Source organism: Esox lucius, chromosome 16 (genome assembly GCF_011004845.1).
Source record: "Esox lucius isolate fEsoLuc1 chromosome 16, fEsoLuc1.pri, whole genome shotgun sequence".
Lineage (NCBI taxonomy): Eukaryota > Metazoa > Chordata > Actinopteri > Esociformes > Esocidae > Esox > Esox lucius.
Genome location: NC_047584.1, coordinates 28,807,133 through 28,825,545, shown reverse-complemented (window position 1 = coordinate 28,825,545; position 18,413 = coordinate 28,807,133). Strand labels below are relative to the sequence as shown.

Sequence of the window (18,413 nt, the reverse complement as noted above, 5' to 3'; positions counted from 1 at the left end):
GACATGCAGCAGCCTGATTTTACAACTCCACATTTATTTTTCCTCTGCGATGGAGATCAGTCTTTTTAGACCTCACACCCTTTTAAACGAACAAGCGTTGCATGTCTCCGGGTGAAAGATTGATCACCCATCCGTTCAGAGAAATGGCAAACAGTAAATACAGTTCCAGAGTTGCATTAGATATTCCACTATAGAGGAACAGGCTTACTGGATAGAACAATAATGAAACAAAAATGTATCCTCTCCCAATAGTCCTACTGAAGTCCTACTTTTCCTGCTCTGCTAAGATCATAGCCGGCTGTAGACAATGATCAGGGGGAAATCAATGCACCTCCAAAGCTGACTAAGGTTATCAGATGAAGAGAGAGATTGTGCCCTCACACTGCCTCTCAGGTGACGTCCTGGTTTAATGAATAGTGTGGAAAAATAGTTGAACAGACACCTGATTCTCCTGCATCAAATTCACCTGACCAAGAGCTTGATAATAAGCTGACGTGTCTAATCAGGTGAGCTAACTATGAAATAGATTGGACACACGAAAGGCAGGGTCCCTGAGGAGGGTTGAATACCTCTGCTAAAAAAGGGGGTTAAAAAATCTAAAACAAGTTCAAGCTAGGATAGGACAAGCTCGGTCCTAAGCTTCTTATGGATATTTTGATCTCCCTCTGCCTTCCTGTAAGCAGGGGACCTTATGTAACTGAGACTACATTTAGAATATATTGGATATTTGTTGTAAAATCACAGAATATAACTTAACAAGAGAGATTCTTGTTTGTGTGATGGTCACTTTTTTATTCTACCAGCGCTGAACTATATTTCACAGATGTTTGCTTAATATTCTCAGGTAAAAAAAAGGTAATTATGGACCAAGATACAGTATCTCACATAAGTGAGTACACCCCTCACATTTTTGCAAATATTTGATTATATCAGTTCATGTGACAACACTGAAGAAATGACACTTTGCTACAATTGAAAGTAGTGAGTGTACAGCTTATATAACAGTGTACATTTGCTGTCCCCTCAAAATAACTCAACACGCAGCCATTAATGTCTAAACCGCTGGCAACAAGAGTGAGTACACCCCTAAGTGAAAATATCCAAATTGTACCCAATTAGCCATTTTCCCTCCCCGCTGTCATGTGACTCGTTAGTGTTACAAGGTCTCAGGTGTGAATGGGGAGCAGGTGTGTTAAATTTGGTGTCATCGCTCTCACACGCCCTCATACTGGTCACTGGAAGTTCAACATGGCACCTCATGGCAAAGAACTCTCTGAGGATCTGAAAACAAACCATCTACATAAAGATGGCCTAGGCTATAAGAAGACTGCCAAGACCCTGAAACTGAGCTGCAGCACGGTAGCCAAGACCATACAGCGGTTTAACAGGACAGGTTCCACTCACAACAAGCCTCGCCATGGTCGACCAAAGACGTTGAGTGCACATGCTCAGCGTCATATCCAGAGGTTGTCTTCGGGAAATAGACGTATGAGTGCTGCCAGCATTGCTGCAGAGGTTGAAGGGGTGGGGGGGTCAGCCTGTCAGTGCTCAGACCATACGCCGCATACTGCATCAAATTGGTCTGCATGGCTGTCGTCCCAGAAGGAAGCCTCTTCTAAAGATGATGCACAAGAAAGCCTGCAAACAGTTTGCTGAAGGACAAGGATTACTGGAACCATTTCCTGTGGTCTGATGAGACGAAGATTAACATATTAGGTTCAGATGGTGTCAAGTGTGTGTGGCGGCAACCAGGTGAGGAGTACAAAGACAAGTGTGTCTTGCCTACAGTCAAGCATGGTGGTGGGAGGGTCATTGTCTGGGGCTGCATGAGTGCTGCCGGCACTGTGGAGCTACAGTTTATTGAGGGAACCATGAATGCCAACATGTACTGTGACATACTGAAGCAGAGCATGATCCCCTCCCTTCGGAGACTGGGCCGCAGGGCAGTATTCCAACATGATAACGACCCCAAACACACCTCCAAGACGACCACTGCCTTGCTAAAGAAGCTGAGGGGGAAAGGTGATGGACTAGCCAAGCATGTCTCCAGACCTAAACCTTATTGAGCATCTGTGGGGCATCCTCAAACGGAAGGTGGAGGAGCGCAAGGTCTCTAACATCCACCAGTTCTGTGATGTCTTCATGGAGGAGTGGAAGAGGACTCGAGTGGCAACCTGTGAAGCTCTAGTGAACTCCATGCCCAAGAGGGTTAAGGTAGTGCTGGAAAATAATATTGACACTTTGGGTCCAATTTGGACATTTTCACTTAGGGGTGTACTCACTCTTGTTGCCAGCGGTTTAGACATTAATGGATGCGTGTTGAGTTATTTTGAGGGGACAGCAAATTTACACTGTTATACAAGCTGTACTCTCACTACTTTCAATTGTAGCAAAGTGTAATTTCTTCAGTGTTGACACATGAACTGATATAATCAAATATTTGCACAAATGTGAGGGGTGTATACTCACCTTTGTGAGATACAGTAGATTAATAAAATATCCCCCTCTCCGTCAGTGGAATGCAGCGAAGACCAGTGGTGAAAATATTTCCTAAAGCTTCACTGGTTCTCCTGAAAACTGAGGTCTCATTTATGTTAACGGCCTAGTCATTGGAAAAGATTATCGTTCCAATAAACAGCAGGTCCAGATAGAGAATTTCTGGCTTTAGTGAAAGGCCTGGCTGGGGATTGGTTCTGGCCTTTATGGTCCTGGCACAGACCGGTGAGAGGGGAAGCAGAACACGGGAGAAGTTGCAGGAGGATGGACATGGAGCACGATCAAGGACTGAGGCTGGAAACAGTTTGATAAATTAAAACCGTAAGCAGAGGGACTTCAGAGATCCTCTTCATCTGAAATCAGTTGAATGGAAGTCTCACAAGCCATATAAACAAAACTCTTCACAAGGCAACCTACCCCCCAGAAACACTAATCATGAAACTCCCTTCTATTTGATGACAGCCTACGTTCCGTCAGTGCATGAAATAAACAATCACTGCCTCGCTGTATAGCTGCATCATTGAATCCTGATTTGAAACATACTGGCCTCACCCGGTGTTCCAGCAAATGGCACGGCCTGGGGTGGAGCTGTCTGGTTGTATCAGGCCTCTAGTGACTCCTTGTGGTAAGCGGGGAGACTGCAAGCTCAAAAGTGGCTGTTGGCCAGGCAAAGCAATCATCTCATGGGTGTACACTGTGTTAACAAGCAGCTTGGTGAGATGTGCTTCGGAGGAAACGTTTCAATCTTTGCATCTCCCACACACACAGTTGCTGTAAAGTTCGAAGTGGTTGGTCAGTGATATCATGAATTCATGTAGCAACATAGCATAGCCAGTCACCACCAACTTTTTGGCATATACGATAAATATGGGCAAAAGTATACATACCTGTACAGCCATAGTTCTATTCACTCTGGTGTGTAGAAGCTTGTCAGTATCACTGACCAAAAAAATAGTCATTTTGAAACTGCAGTATAAGGGCAGAAATTCCAGTCAACTGTGTTATTTTGAACACAGCATTTGCAACAGGCAGCATTTTAAGTGATGCTTGACTTTACCTGAAGTTCGTATTGGTTATTTAAATAAAATGTAACCCTGGACTAGTTTCCTATGGGACATATAGTACTTTGTGAGTTAGATGGTAAACATTTTATACTCCTTTAAAAGGTTTACTCCTACAATTGAAAAGAAACATGATACTGACGCTGGGAAGAGTAAACTGTAGTTAAATGTGATAGGGCAGTTGGAATAACTGTTGAAACGGTGAAGCTTGGCAGGGCAATTAGAATCACCTTTGAAATAGTGAAGCGTGGTAAGGTTGTTGGAATAGCTGTTGAAACACATTGTAGGGCTGTTGGAATATCTGTTGAAATAACTGCTGAAACAACAATGCGTGATAGGGCTGTTGGAATAACTGCTGAAACAACAATGCGTGATAGGGCTGTTGGAATAACTGCTGAAACAACAATGCGTGGTAGGGCTGTTGGAATAACTGCTGAAACAACAATGCGTGGTAGGGCTGTTGGAATAACTGCTGAAACAACAATGCGTGGTAGGGCTGTTGGAATAACTGCTGAAACAACAATGCGTGGTAGGGCTGTTGGTATAACTGCTGAAACAACAATGCGTGGTAGGGCTGTTGGTATAACTGCTGAAACAACAATGCGTGGTAGGGCTGTTGGTATAACTGCTGAAACAACAATGCGTGGTAGGGCTGTTTGTATAACTGCTGAAACAACAATGCGTGGTAGGGCTGTTGGTATAACTGCTGAAACAACAATGCGTGGTAGGGCTGTTGGTATAACTGCTGAAACAACAATGCGTGGTAGGGCTGTTGGAATAACAGTTGGTTACAGTAAACTAAACAATGCCAAGCCCAGCTGTCAGCCACTCAAGTCAATGAAATGAGGAAGCAGATTCCAACCAGGTTTATAATAGGAACATGGCATGTGACAGTAATGCTCAAACCTCTCCAGGGTACCCAGAGTCATCTCACAAAGTTGTTGTACCCCTAAACCGGATTCACACAGTAAAAGGCTTGATAATTAGTTGACAATTCACATGCTAGTTATAGACTACTATGAATATATGGAATGGCTGGAGGTCCCCAGGAGAGTTATGAGAATCACTGTGCTTCAACTGACATAGTTATTCTGCCGGAGTCACGCACTGGGAGGCAAAGGACACTACAGAACATAGACCATCATACTAAAACATTGCCATGCTTCAACAGGACAGCCTCAGCAGGCTGAGGAAAAATCAATAAAACACTTGCATTCCTCAGTCGCTCACTGCCGGTTCTGAAAGCAACCAGACTCTGCCCAACGCTACTCATTAGATGTATACTGGTCTCAAACGGCTACACCGTAATTATTGGCACCACACAGAATATTTCCTAGGCTTCACTGAATTACATTTACCGTGTCCAGCAATGACACATAACATTGGGAGTAAAATGGCAGTTTATTAGGCTGAGCCGTTTCAGTTTCTACTAACGCCCGATGACTCCTATCAGTGACCACATGACTTGCTCTCCAGCACTCAGAGCTGTCGGGCATTAGGGAAGGTCTCTGAGAGACCCTCCCTAATCCGCTGCCTTCAGTAAGACCCACCACCCCCAAAAAATACATGCACTCTTATACGACCAAGCCACATTAAAGGAAGATCAAGATATCCCGCCCTGTTAGTAGACCTTCACCACGCATTTCTGAGTCATAGTTTTGACTTGACAAACTACAAGTTGGCGGCAATGCATTTGTCCACAACAATATACTCATACAGCGATGTGTTCCAAATTAGTACTCTGACACCAGCCGTTCATAACTGCAAGTTGTTCTGCATTTCACTAAATTTACTTGTCTACTTCAAATAACACTTAGTGTACTACATACATACTAAATCAAAACTTGCACTAGCGGAAGGAAAAAGCCATTTTAGGTGTTTGATATCTTTATTACAGCAAGCAGTTTTCAATCCAAATTACTTTTCAAAATACTCAGCTATCTCTTCTCTGAACACAACAGCTGATATTCTGAGCACTGACACTGTAACAGGAAATAAAACAATGGAATGTTCACATTTTTCAAACATTTTCAATTATTGTAAAGTTTTGCTATTTTTTTGGTGCTTTTTAAACTTTTATCATCAAGGTCTAGATTCATCTTTGCCAGACCTGGCAGATCGTGTATTCATTTTTGTAAAGAAATACTTTATTAATTTTGCGATGTTTTCAGATTTTTCTGTTTTTCAATGTTTAATTTTTTGTAGATTTTTCTTCGGTGAAGCAAGTTTCAAGATTCCCCGTCTCTGGAAAAAAGAAAATGATTTTTTTTTTATTACTCAAAGCATTGTGTACAGACAAGAGTACAACCACCGGTAAACAAAACGTCACATGACTGATAAATAAATCTTGGTTTCTCACCGGTTCTCAGCTGGGGACACCAGCTGTATTGGTGGGCTTTTGGGCGGCCTCCTTAGCCTGGTGCGCCTGCAACACAGCCACAGCCTCGTCCACCTTGGAGCGGAGAGACTCCGGGGACTCCAGCATGTGGAGAAGCTCCGAGTTGTCGATCTCCAGGAGCATGCCGGTGATCTTCCCGGCCAGGCTGGGGTGCATGTTCTGGATGAGGGGGAACAAGCGCTCACCTAGACGCGGAGGGAGAACACAAAGCACCGTGAATATGGATGCAGAGAGCCAAGAGGACCACGGACAAGGATCAAAACCCAGGGCGAAAGCATAGATTGGCGTCTTGTCTCAGTCAAACAGTGAGAATCACAGGAACTCATATGTTCAGACATTTGTATTAAAAACATCACAGACAGAAATATATTGTGGTCTGGGCAGATCGACTGCCTTTCGGCTCAAACACCTCCGACCAAGCTTTAACTCACCCAGCATCTGCTTCTGCTCCTGAGGAGGAGCCGCAGCCAGCATGGAGGCGGTCAGCGGCTCCTGTCCCTGGACATGGACGGCCGGCTGCTGCATGGGCACCTGGGGCTGGCTGGCCATGTGTTGCTGGGGGTTCCTCACGCCAGCAGCGTACTTGTACTGGGGCATCCTCACCGGGGAGGCGGCGGCAGTGGCGCCGGCGGGACGTTGGCTCAAGGCCTGGGTGGCTGGGAACAGAGGAGAATCCTTAACACACAGGAGTCTGGGAGCACATACCATGGACTCCCCAAGGCCAGTTCCACAAATTCTTCATTGCAACCCTCTAATCGGGCACTTAGACCCTGGGACCCCCGACGGTCGAATTAAGGTTGAATTAAAACAGAGAAGAAGCATGCCTTCGGACCTCGTAGGGTAAGAACCGAAAAACCAATGCTTCACGTATACCCAAGAACAAACCGCTGGATTTTTTTCAGGGAAATTGAGAATTAAAAAATTAAAGTAGGCTAAGGGCTCTATAGGTCTCACACACGGAAAAGACATAACTACATGTTATTAAAATGATACTGACAATCAACATCAAACTCACCCATTCTCTGGCCAGTCATCATGCGCGGCACCTGGGAGGACGAGGGCCTCATGGGCCCGAAAGTCTGGGGTCTGGGGGCGGACGGACGCATGGCGTTGGGCATGTTCTGGAAGTCTGGACAGTGGGAATAAACACAAAACAGATGGTGCAATTAAGTTTTGGTGAACGGTGTTGCTGACCTATGACCCCCCCCAACAGAAAACATCTGGGATCCACTGATAACTACACTCACGTTGTGGCCTGACGCCCTGGGTGGCCCAACGGGGGCCGGGCCTCAGCTGAGCCAGCTGGTTGGTGGAGTAGTAGGCGGCGCGGTTCTGAGCCTGGGGAATGGCGGCCATGAAGTACCCGGAGGGAGGGGCAGGCTGGTAGGGGTTGAGGACTGGGTTGGGCACGGCCCTGACGGTGGCCATCCTCTGCATGTACTGGTTGGTGAGGTGGGCCTGGCGCTCCTCCTTTCTCTGGGCCAGCGCCACGTACAGCGGCTTGGTGGCCACGATGCGGCCGTTCATCTCCGTCACGGCCTTTGTGGCCTCCTCGGGGGAGGAGAAGCACACAAAGCCGAAGCCCTTGCTGCGGCCGCCCTCCATCATGACCTGTACAGGGAAACACGTTCAACCGGTCAGTCACGGTGTCCAGATGCTAAATGCGTGGTCTGTCTGTGGGCGCATGGGTTTAATCACACTGCTACACGGAGCAGGCAATAAGCTTAATGCGCCGCATCACTATAGGCACAGTTATCTTACCCCTGACAACAAATACCAGGGGTCATTTTCAGACTGTGCCAAAACAACCGTGTGTTAACCATGTGGTTCTGGGCTCTAATCTCGTGGTTGGGTAACGGCTTCAGCGGGCTGTGAGATCGTTTAAGTACCTTGGCGCTGGTGATGGTTCCGAAGGGCGAGAACTCCTTACGCAGACGCTCGTCGTCCAGGCCGTCGTCCAGGTTCTTGACGTACAGGTTGACACCCTGGTAGCGTGTCATACGGTCCTGTTTCATCTGCTCAAACTTGCGTTTCAGCTCCGTCTGGCGCTCGCCCTTCTTCTGGGCGCGGCCCACGTACACCTGGCGACCGTTAAACTCCTTTCCATTCATCTCGTCCACCGCCTGCGAAGAGGACACAAATCAGACACCGGGCTTCATCTGCCTTACCGGGGGGGGCATACCAGAGGGACAGGGCCCGCTTATTCTACCTGGAGGGTCAATGTAAGAACATATGGCTTGACTCACTCTTTGGGCGTCCTCGTGCCTCTCAAAACTGACAAAGCCAAATCCCCTGGACTTGCCGCTGTCGTCGGTCATCACCCGGATGCTCAGAGCCGGTCCTGGAACCATAGAGTCCAACCAAAAACGGCATTAAATTCTGGATTCCACATAACTACAAAACAACGGCGAAGTTCGGGAGAGACGCAGAACCCACAGCTGGCATGTATTCACTGGTACACAGCGGCAAAACCCTTGTGCAATAAAAAGGTTGTTTCCTATCAGCCAAATACCGACAGGCACCTGGGTGTTTCATTGTGTGCTTCTGCTTTTCTCCACCCCCGGGGGGTATGTACCTAACATGCGGCAGACACTTACCATATTTCCCAAACAGCTCACGCAGCTTCTCGTCGTCCATGTCCTCTCCAAAGTTCTTGATGTACACGTTGGTGAACTCTCTTGCCCGTGCGCCGAGCTCAGCCTCGCGCTCTTTGCGGGATTTGAAGCGGCCGACAAATCTATGGTGGGAGAACAACACAGTATCGTTGATTATGTAGAAAGACTTTCTCTCTGACGGGAAAAAGAGTAAGGAAAAACCAGACACATCCAACAGTAGGGAATAAACCTTGTAATGTTGGTTAAATCCACATGAGGTACTACATGAACCACTATTTCACTGCGACAGCCATTAGGAGTGTTACAATCGCAGTGAAGCAATTAATAGAGCAGCGGGTTTAGCTAAGCTTCAAGAGAGAATGAGTCAAATATTAGTTCAAACTGAGTTAGTCAGGTAAAATTTGAACTCAAACAAAAAACAATCTCCATTTGTCTCAAACCAGGAGTTTACTGCGAAATCCATTCCCAACAAATGTAAGTTTGATTTACAGTTTCAGGTAAACATGTGCCAATCTATTATTTACAATGTCAAGTTCATAGTGTAGATGGATCACACTTACACTTTTCTGTCATTGAGTAACATGCCGTTCATTTTCTCAATGGCTCTTTCAGCAGCCTCCTGGGTCTCAAAGTGTACAAAGCCATAGCCCTTAGACCCATTCTCATCACAAACCACCTTGGAGAAGAAAATTAGAGAGCACAGGCAATGTTTTTGAAAACATCATGCGTTTAAAAAAATAAGTCCAACACAGCTGCATGATCTTAACATGCTAAAGAACCACACAGTATTACGCAGCCAAAACCACACATCCAAAACAGTCTCTGCCTACCTTGCAGGACAGAATGTTTCCAAAGGCTGAAAAGGTGTCATAGAGGGCCTTGTTGTCGATGGACTTGTCCAAGTTCTTGATAAAGATGTTGCCCACCCCACTCTTCCTCAGGGATGGGTCACGCTGAGACCACATGATGCGAAGAGGTCTCCCTTTGATGACGTCGAAGTTCATGGTGTCCAGTGCACGTTCAGCTAGGAAGATAAATAACAAGAGTTTTACTTCCGTATTAGGAAACAGCCTTAACAATATCTTTGGCGAGAAACCATATGGCAGTGTCGATGCGCTGATAAACAAATAAATTATTGATTATACCCACACCACATAAATATACATAATAGTAACTAATCCTACATAGCTGCACAGTATCCAAATTCATAATTTACTATTCTATAGGCCTGAAGTTATTCACACCACGTAATGCAATTTTTGGTGCAACGTGCGACCCACATGACGTTTACATTGGTGCATCCATAATAACCACTCTTCATCAATACTTACCATCGGCTGGCTGTTGGAAGTTAACGTAGGCATATCCGAGGGATCGGCGAGTGATCATATCCCTGCAGACTCGAATCGAAAGGATGGGCCCGGCGGGGCTGAACTTCTCGTAAAGCATGGCCTCGGTGATATCCTGGTGCAGGTCGCCGACATACAGGGAAGCCATCGGGTAACTGGGCGCGCTCGGATTCATGTTTGCTGGCGCGTGATCACAGACGATTTAAAATATATTCCGGATGAAAACCTTACGCTGTAAGACAAATGCGTGCGAAATTGTCAAATACCCCACTCGCAGCGTGTACTCGTTATTTGAGGGGGAAAAGGGTTTTCGGTAAACGTTACCTCGCAAGAAGGCCAAAAAAGCAATGCGGCTGGCTAATTAATTCGGCTACCTAGCGACTACCAAGCTACCCTTACCTTCTGGGTGGAAAAATGTCGGAAAACGTTGGTAACAACTACTTACAATATCTTAAGGTAGGAGTAGTTTTGTTAACGTTACAATAACAGATGCGATAGACAAAAACGACGAAATATAAAAGTCCTCAAAAACGTATTAGCAGTTAGCTATCAAGGTTGCTAGCCAGCTAGCTGAAAATCACCCACGCCTTCAACAATGATGCTATCAAGGGAACTAAAATTGCCTTCTTTTCGGTTTCTCGTCCTAATTTCGACGGGTTACTTGTTAATCCTGCCTCACCGAGTTTTTTTCTTACAAAAATATTCTTCCCTGTGTTTATTTTTTTAGTTTTTTGTTTTTTTGATAATAAAATGTGTGCCGAGGCTAGCTCCGGAACACACTCTAGCGTCGCTACGCAGAAGGGAATGAAAGTATGGTCATGTGGTGTGGAACCCCCCTTCCAAGAGATCTCGCGGGCTCTCGTTTCTTGCGTCATCTGATTGTATCCACTCGAGATTTTACGAATCAATAGCCCTATCGATGATAACACTCTTTCTCTCGTCATTCAACCAAAGGTGAACATTATTTAACAGCAGTCATTTTCTTTTAAGTAATCCTGTGGTAAATTATCCAAGGCTTTTGCAGGATTTGTCATAACCATCCCAACGGGTTTCCCCCCCCATGAACACTGGAAATGGTAAATGAATTAGATATGCCCCCTCAATTATAAAAAAATAATATATCACAAAATCCTAAAGGCGGTCCGGGTAACTCTTGTTTTGACTTGCAAGCTGCTTTTGTTCTTTCTCCCATCCAAGTGAAAAAATTAGGTTGAGGTCTAGATGTCTTGATTTCCTTCTATCCCTCAAGTGGCATGTACTTTTCAACAGATGCAGAAAGTATTTTGGGTCTTCCAAATTTACAATTTCCTCATGACATTTGTTGTTGAGATCTGAGTAGATATCTATTCCCTTTTGAACCACGTAAGAGATTCTTATTGTTTTAATTGCATTAAGTACATTTTACTGTATTAATCTATTTGTATTCATTGCATTGTTATATAGGGTCTTAACAAGCAATTAAACACTTGCCATCCAGTTAAACAGATTTAAACCATTTTCTCTGGTGGCCAAAGACCCTGCCTTGAACTGTAACCTTGGTTGTTAAAGTAAATGTCAGAGATTTGACAATACTCATCAAACATAGAGGGCATTTTCCTAGTAATTTTCAAACTCAGGGAGAGATTTTCAGGTATTGTTCTGAATTCGCATATATCCAAATTAGTTGTATAGTTAATGTTTTTTTCTGGCATTTTATGATGTATTAGACAGCCAAGTGGTGAAAGAGGAGAGTGTTGCTGAAAAAGTAGCAGGTCAGATTCAAACCCAAATCATTTGAGTTATTTTTAGGGAGGTTGACCGAGAGTCAAAGTCCCTTCCAGGTATAGATCCCTGATGGTGTACATTTTTTGTGATCAAAAGCATTATCTAGGGTGAAGGAAAGGTTCCCTGACACAGACATTGGTCTAAGGTCAAGGTGCATCTTGATTTGCTTCTGTGTGTAGATTCTGCAATGTGTTGTAGGATTAAGACTATAAAGGTACTTCTCAATGAGGACAGGGGACAAAATCACTGCGTGAATAAAACGGGGGTGGCAATCCTCATACTAATAACATGTTTTACTTTTTCTTGTTTTTCTTAACCTACGTTGCTTTTTTTCTTGTCTATGGGCCAATTTTGCAGACACAGATTAAGCCAAATTTAGAATAAAAAAAGGTCAATAGAGAATTTTCCTATTGCACCTGACTATATTTAGTCCTAGACTAGGCTTAATCTGTGTCCATGAAACCAGCCCAATGTGTAAAGTAAAATAAACACTGATAGAAAAGCCCAATTTTCTTTTTTATAAAAGAAACTGGGTATTTACAGTATGTGGGGTATTCTGGATTAGGTAACAGCAATGGTGTGAGGAAAACCTTTTTATTATAATTGAGGGTTCTCCAAAACAGTATTTTTGTTCTAATCAGAGGGAGAACGTTTGTTTAGGTGAATCTTATATTTTTTTAACAACATTTGCAAGGTCCTGATTTGCTTACCATACCATATTATATTTAAGGGATGTTTAAGATTGAAGAACGCATTTGTGTTAAGGATTAAGCCAATCTTATCTGAATGGACTAGTTTGCCCAGGACAAACTCAGCCTGTTAGTCAGTTGACTTTATAATTTTTTTTATAAAGGAACTAGTCTATATGACCCTACTTCAAAAATGTTATTATAGTTTTAAAAGGCCACTATTCCCCTAGAATTCTTTATGGTTAGATTACCAGCATTCACAAAATCCAGGAAATTAAACCTGTCTTTCCAGTTCAGCTAGTTCTGCCCTTTTTGAGTTTCTGTCTGGATGCCAGGAATGATGTAAAGACAGGGGCCATGAAGATAGCCCCTCAGATCCTCTTAAAGAGTTTCCCACAGAAAACGACAAGGCTCTATGCTGTCATTGATTTCTAAAGACAAAATTGATTTTAGCTTTAAAAGTAATCATGGAACAAATCTGTGAGGGATCGAGGATTGAGCTTTGAGACCCTTCCATTGTGCCCATTGTCACCCAATCTCAAGCAGTAGGTAAGAGTAGTTGGGAAAAAAAGTTGTTTTGGATATAGTGGCTGCAAATCTGAAAGTAAGAAGATTAATCCCTGTTGGCAGTGATTCTCAATAGATAAAAAAATAACTGTTCTGGATTGTTTGAAAACAAATTTTTAACAACATGTTTCTCCACTCCCAGTTTCAATCAATTGCAGCTTGATCTATGTTTTCCAGGCACTTTAGACAGTTGGTTGTTGGCGCTACTGTTGGACCCCATTGCTTCAAGCTGCTCAAATTAAGAGTTTTTTTTTGAGAAAGTCACTCCAAAATCATCAATCACTCTAGTTAATTTTCATGAAGCTCTTTTTACATTGGCAGCTGTAATGTAGATACACCCACCCTAAAACCCCAAAGGGCAAGCAAAACAGTGTTGAAGCCCAGTGACCAGGAAAAACGCCATAAAAAAATTAGGAACCTAGGAAGAAACCTAGAGAGGAGCTAGGCTCCCTTGGAGGTGAACTGTCCTCTTCTGGCCATGTCACACTGTTCATAAAATATATTCAAATGTTCAGATGTTTGAAATAACATTAATTACAATAACATGACAATAATGTGAGGTCAATTGTAAGAAAAGGAGATCATCAAATGTATTTATAAAGCCCTTTTTACAACAGCAGTTGTCACAAAGTGCTTTACAGAGACACCCAGCCTTAAACCCCAAGGAGCAAACAACAGTAGTGTTGAATTTCAGTGGCTAGGAAAAACTCCATAAGAAGGTTGAATTTTAGGAAGAAACCTAGAGAGGATCCAGGCTCAGAGGGGTGACCAGTCCTCTTCTGGCTGTGCCGGGTGAGATATTAAGAGTCCAATTGGAATAATAAATACATTTCTCTGGGCTAAATCCAGAGTCTATTTGTCACGTGCTGGGGTGTGGAAGTCTATTTGGCTGGGGTGTGGAAGGACACAGGCACAGAGTCGAGATACCAGGAATAATCCATGTTTAATGAAACGAAACAACAACAAAAAAAAGGCAGTGACATGGGCTAACTGACACACAGGAAAAACCAAAATGAACCACACAGCATGGCAAAATCAAAGAACTTAAATAGGGTCCCCAATTGGAGGCAATGACCAAAACCTGCCTCCAATTGGAGATAACTAAAAAGGATTGGAGGTGGCTAGATGAGCCACCTCCTGTCCTGTCCTGGCTATGACCCGAGCCCAGCGCAGAGATGGCTAGGGGCATAGCCAGGACGTGACACTATTTGATTTTAGACTAGGTCAGAAGTATGACCAGGTGGACAGGGACAGCAACAGGCCCCCCAAACCAGGTAATCCGCAGGTGTGGACCAGGACCTCATCTCCTCCTAAAATTTTAAACTGGAGGAGACTGAAAAAAAAAGTTAGTAGTGCATTCCTCATATCCCCCAGCACAATAATATAGCAGCGTAACACCTTAGAACTGAGACAGGGGGGTCCGGTAACACTGTGGCCCTACCCGGGGGAGGCCCCGGACAGGGCCCAACAGGCAGGAAATCAATCAAACCACATTGCCAGGCATCAACCAAAGGGACATCCACCAACCGCAACCCCCCTGAATGAGGGCAGAGTATTGCCAGCAGCGTACAGCCCAATTGCACAAGTGCGCAACAGAGAGTCAACAACAAGCCAGTGACTCTTCCCCCGAAAGACATTGGAGGGAGGGCATCCCAGTAGCGACGAGAGCCCAAGACAGCAAGGGTGGACAGTATCAAGCCTACTGGTCACCTTCACGCCCCCGGGCCAGGCTACACCTAATTATAAACTGTGCTGTAGAGATGAGTTTTTAGTAGACACTTTGAATCCCAAATTAACCCCTTTCTCTATCCCCTCGGCTCGTCCCCTTCTTTTGTACTCTTACCCACGACTGCAGTTCGCAGAGACCTGACACATAAAATGATTTACTGAAGTTAATTTTGTCTGAAATGGTGAGAGTCATGCTAACTGAATGTGGAACATCATTTTTGTCACAAGTGTGTCCTGAGTTTGATGGGTTTATTGATCTGGAGGTCACCCTCTGAGTTTTATTTGCAATACATGGAGGGCACTCAGAGCAAGACTGCAGGGGTAGGGTGGAGACACTGAGTGTACCTGAGGGTGGCGCTGTTACTAATTATTGCATGCAATTAGTTTAACCTACCTGTAACATGTAATGTTACATGTATTCCAGAATTCTAAGGACGTCAGCACACCCCTAACTTTCATAAAATGTATGCACTTACTGTAAGCCGCTCTGAATCACAGCGTCTGTTAAATGACAAAACATTGAAACATTTGCTTGGTTATTTCATGAAACCCAGTAGTGTCCAACATGTTTATACAGCAGAGGCAAATACCCTTGTAGTCCTGTTGTAGTGTTTTATAAAGATTTGTGTAGAACCTGTTGTAAAGTCAAATGTTTTCTTCAGAAAGTCAAGGGATCTGTTCAAAGACAAAAAATCTTCCAGATTCCTCTCACGGCCACAAGGGGGCGCAGTCAATATGACAATGACATGGCCTGGGCAAAAACAAAACCAAACCTGCAGCGGTGGCCTTCAAAAAGATTTCTTAGCTTGAAGTATTTGCCCCTCCCCCATAGATATTGAGAATCTATTTCTTACTCGTGTTTACTGGTGACCTCGACAACAGTGGGGCTCAGTTGCACCTGTCTCTGTCCGTCCCCAGGCGGCTGGTGCCAGATAGGCAGGTCCCGGGTGGGCAGGCTCCCGGTGGACAGGCTCCAGGTGGGCAGGTCCCAGGTGGGCAGGTCAGGAGTCAGTGGCAGGGTGGGTTTCACCTACGAGCCACTGAGTGAAATCCCCGCGTATGTACTGTTCCTCTGGCCTTGGATCCATGTCCAAAGCAGTACACTGACACCCAGCTCCCACCTGTAGATCGTGCTTTGCTAGTCAAATCGTTCACTACAGACTCCTTCCACTGGAGTCATTTAGGTGACCTCAAAGTCAGGGGTGTGTTGTTTTGAACCAGAGTGTCACAGCCAGCAGTGAATGTGTGTTCAGACCCCAACGTTCAGTTTTTGGGCCCATGAGATGGAACCCATTGATTTCTGTGATCAGTCAGACGGTTCTGCCATTTTTGAGAGCAGGGAATCTAGTCACCTTGCAGAGAAGAAAATAACATCTGTAGACATGTTTGGCCGGAGGAAAGAGTTTAGGCAGCAAGGGAAAACGTGGATCTGAAATAATTTCCCAGACCCAGCAGTTAATATAGGCAGACGCACTCGCGCTGCCACCAGACAGACAGGCAAGCAGACAGATGGCAAAGCCAAATCATGCTCTCTCCTTTTGACCCTAATCGTTAATAATGTGACGGAAGCTGCAGTTGACTGTTTATACCTGATCCATTAGAACACTTTGAGAGGTTAGAAGACATTTGGGAAAGACAGGAAGGTGAGCTCTCCACAGCTCCAGCTATGAGTGGATGAACCCGCATATTTCTTAGTCAGTTGTTACATTTGTAGGAGCAGTGGCACATCCCTGCATAACGATAGAAATATGTACACCCTCCCCCTTGTACTGTAAATACATGTGTACCCCCCGCAATAATGACCACAAATAACCGTATCCACCCTGTACTAATAAACAGAGATTCTGACCATCCCCCTTCAGAATGTTTTTTTAATTTTACACAGTAGAGGGCACTGAGGGGAATGGGTTGAATGTTTGCTGACCGCCAGAAACCAAATCCCTTTCATTTCCTTACCAAGCTGGCCTGATACAGAGTGCCTCACGGGGGCAAACGGCATTAAGCGTCTTGTTCAGGGAAAGCACAAGACATTTATCACCTTGCCATCGCAGGGATTTGGAGTACTGGTCAAATGCTCCAACCGCCGTGGAACCTACCTGTCGTGTTCCAATGCAATATTAGCTGCCTGCAGACAGTGATCAGTTATGTGTGATTTACCTTTTGATGCTGTATTTATAACAATACTATAGTGATTCTATGTGCTGTTGAATGAATTAGGAGAATCAGGATCCACAACAGACAAAACATTGAAATCATAAGCCAAAATGCAGCCTTTGTACATTCAAGACACTTAGTCGAGTGGACCCAGAACTGACATTATTAAACTGGAACATTAAAATAACAGGGATTACTGCACCATTAGTCAAATAACAAATTACATTACTGTTTTGGATCATTGTGGATTCTGTGGTGCAAAATATGGAATTCATAGTTGACTTAATGAAGGCAAATTGGCCAGGTGGCAGCCCCAAACCGTAATGCAGCCGCTTTCATGCTTCACAGTTGAAATCAGGTTCTTCTGATCAAGGGAAAAATTTCGTTTTGGCGAAACACTGTGTCTGGCACATCAGTCCAGAGCACATCATTCCAGTAGTTTTGGTCTTTACCCAGGTGTTCTCTGGCATGTCAGTCGTGTCTTCATATTATTTTTGGAGAGCAGGGGCTTCTTCGATACTGACCTCCTATGTAGGCCAAGTTAGTGCAGTCTCTTTTGACAGTTCATCCATAAACTTTGATTGTGACCAGAGAGGTCTCTGGGATTCTTAGAGATTTCTATGAGAATCTTTGTCAGCCCTTGGACTAAATTTGGCCCGGATGAACTGTCCTATGTAGATGGCCAGTGGTCCTTGTAGATAATATGGCAGTGGCATGATGTGCTTCCAGTTGCTTGGAAATAGCTTTGTAACCCCTCCCAGAGTCATAGTCATTAACAACTTTTCTTCTGACGCCTCAGGTCTTTTGATGTTGGAATGTTAACCCACACCCATGTAGCTAAAGACCAAACCAGACCACAGTTCAAATTATTGTCTGGAACCTGCCAAGTTAGTCAATTATTGTACCCGTTTTGGTGCACTACCTTATTCTAGCCATAGTGATGCAATGTCCTTATTTGTCTGTTTAATTGCATAAAAGGTTTCCAAGATTAATTTATTTTGTGTGATTTGTTAAATCAGATGAATGTTACTAATAAATGTGGTTGGAATGTAGCTCATATATCCATGTCCGAGTACTTCACAACTTCTAAGAGTGAGCGCTGCTTGGTCAGGATTGCACACATTATACCATACATTGTCACTTTTGTTTTGAGCAAACCAGTGGACTTTGAACAGGTGAAGGAAACCCACTCCCAAGTATAAAAGGAGACTACAGGAGTCTCAATACGGATTGATCAGAAGTTGAAGAGTAGATTTACTGATAATTTGGAAAGGAGTATCAGGCAGTAAATAACAGGAAAGTTATTCTAATCGGTCTCCTTCCCGTCTCCAATCCTCTGTGACTCAAACACATCCCATCATAAGTGATTCAGACAACAGACCAAACAGTCTCATTTCCTATAAGGAAATGCATTGTTTTGTTTGTGCAAATAAGACAAACTGAGTCTGGCTGCATTAGTGCTGATCCCTTCACACTAGGGATACTCATAGTACCAGTACATTTGATCAGGCCAGGCGCAGATACTCTTTCAGAAGCGGGAGGAAAACATTAGGAAAAAATTGATCACTTGAAAAATTCAGACGGAACAACTT

The 18,413-nt window shown here is 44.2% G+C and overlaps 1 protein-coding gene and 2 non-coding genes across 5 annotated transcripts; all 3 read right to left on the bottom strand.

Moving 5' to 3' along the window:
- Positions 1 to 5,426: 5,426 nt before the first annotated feature.
- Positions 5,427 to 10,730, bottom strand: pabpc1a (poly(A) binding protein, cytoplasmic 1a). 3 transcript variants are annotated; one of them, XM_010880347.5, is made up of 12 exons: positions 10,244 to 10,730; positions 9,902 to 10,151; positions 9,401 to 9,594; positions 9,131 to 9,246; positions 8,553 to 8,692; positions 8,202 to 8,302; positions 7,845 to 8,078; positions 7,203 to 7,566; positions 6,971 to 7,084; positions 6,387 to 6,611; positions 5,917 to 6,140; positions 5,427 to 5,801 (listed from the first exon to the last, which is right to left on the bottom strand). In XM_010880347.5, exons 2-11 carry the CDS (start codon positions 10,092 to 10,094, stop codon positions 5,923 to 5,925), a joined length of 1,899 nt encoding a protein of 632 aa, XP_010878649.2. In that variant the 5' UTR covers positions 10,095 to 10,151; positions 10,244 to 10,730; the 3' UTR covers positions 5,427 to 5,801; positions 5,917 to 5,922. The 3 variants fall into 3 exon arrangements, with proteins under 3 accessions (XP_010878649.2, XP_010878650.2, XP_010878648.2); XM_010880348.5 differs by having other exon boundaries at positions 10,319 to 10,730; XM_010880346.5 differs by having other exon boundaries at positions 9,902 to 10,730.
- On the bottom strand, positions 6,242 to 6,320 carry LOC114828836. Its single transcript, XR_003777219.1, has one exon. It is a non-coding gene; the product is annotated as a small nucleolar RNA SNORD72 (small nucleolar RNA).
- On the bottom strand, positions 7,628 to 7,753 carry LOC114828839. The gene has a single exon (XR_003777222.1). It is a non-coding gene; the product is annotated as a small nucleolar RNA ACA64 (small nucleolar RNA).
- Positions 10,731 to 18,413: the final 7,683 nt, after the last annotated feature.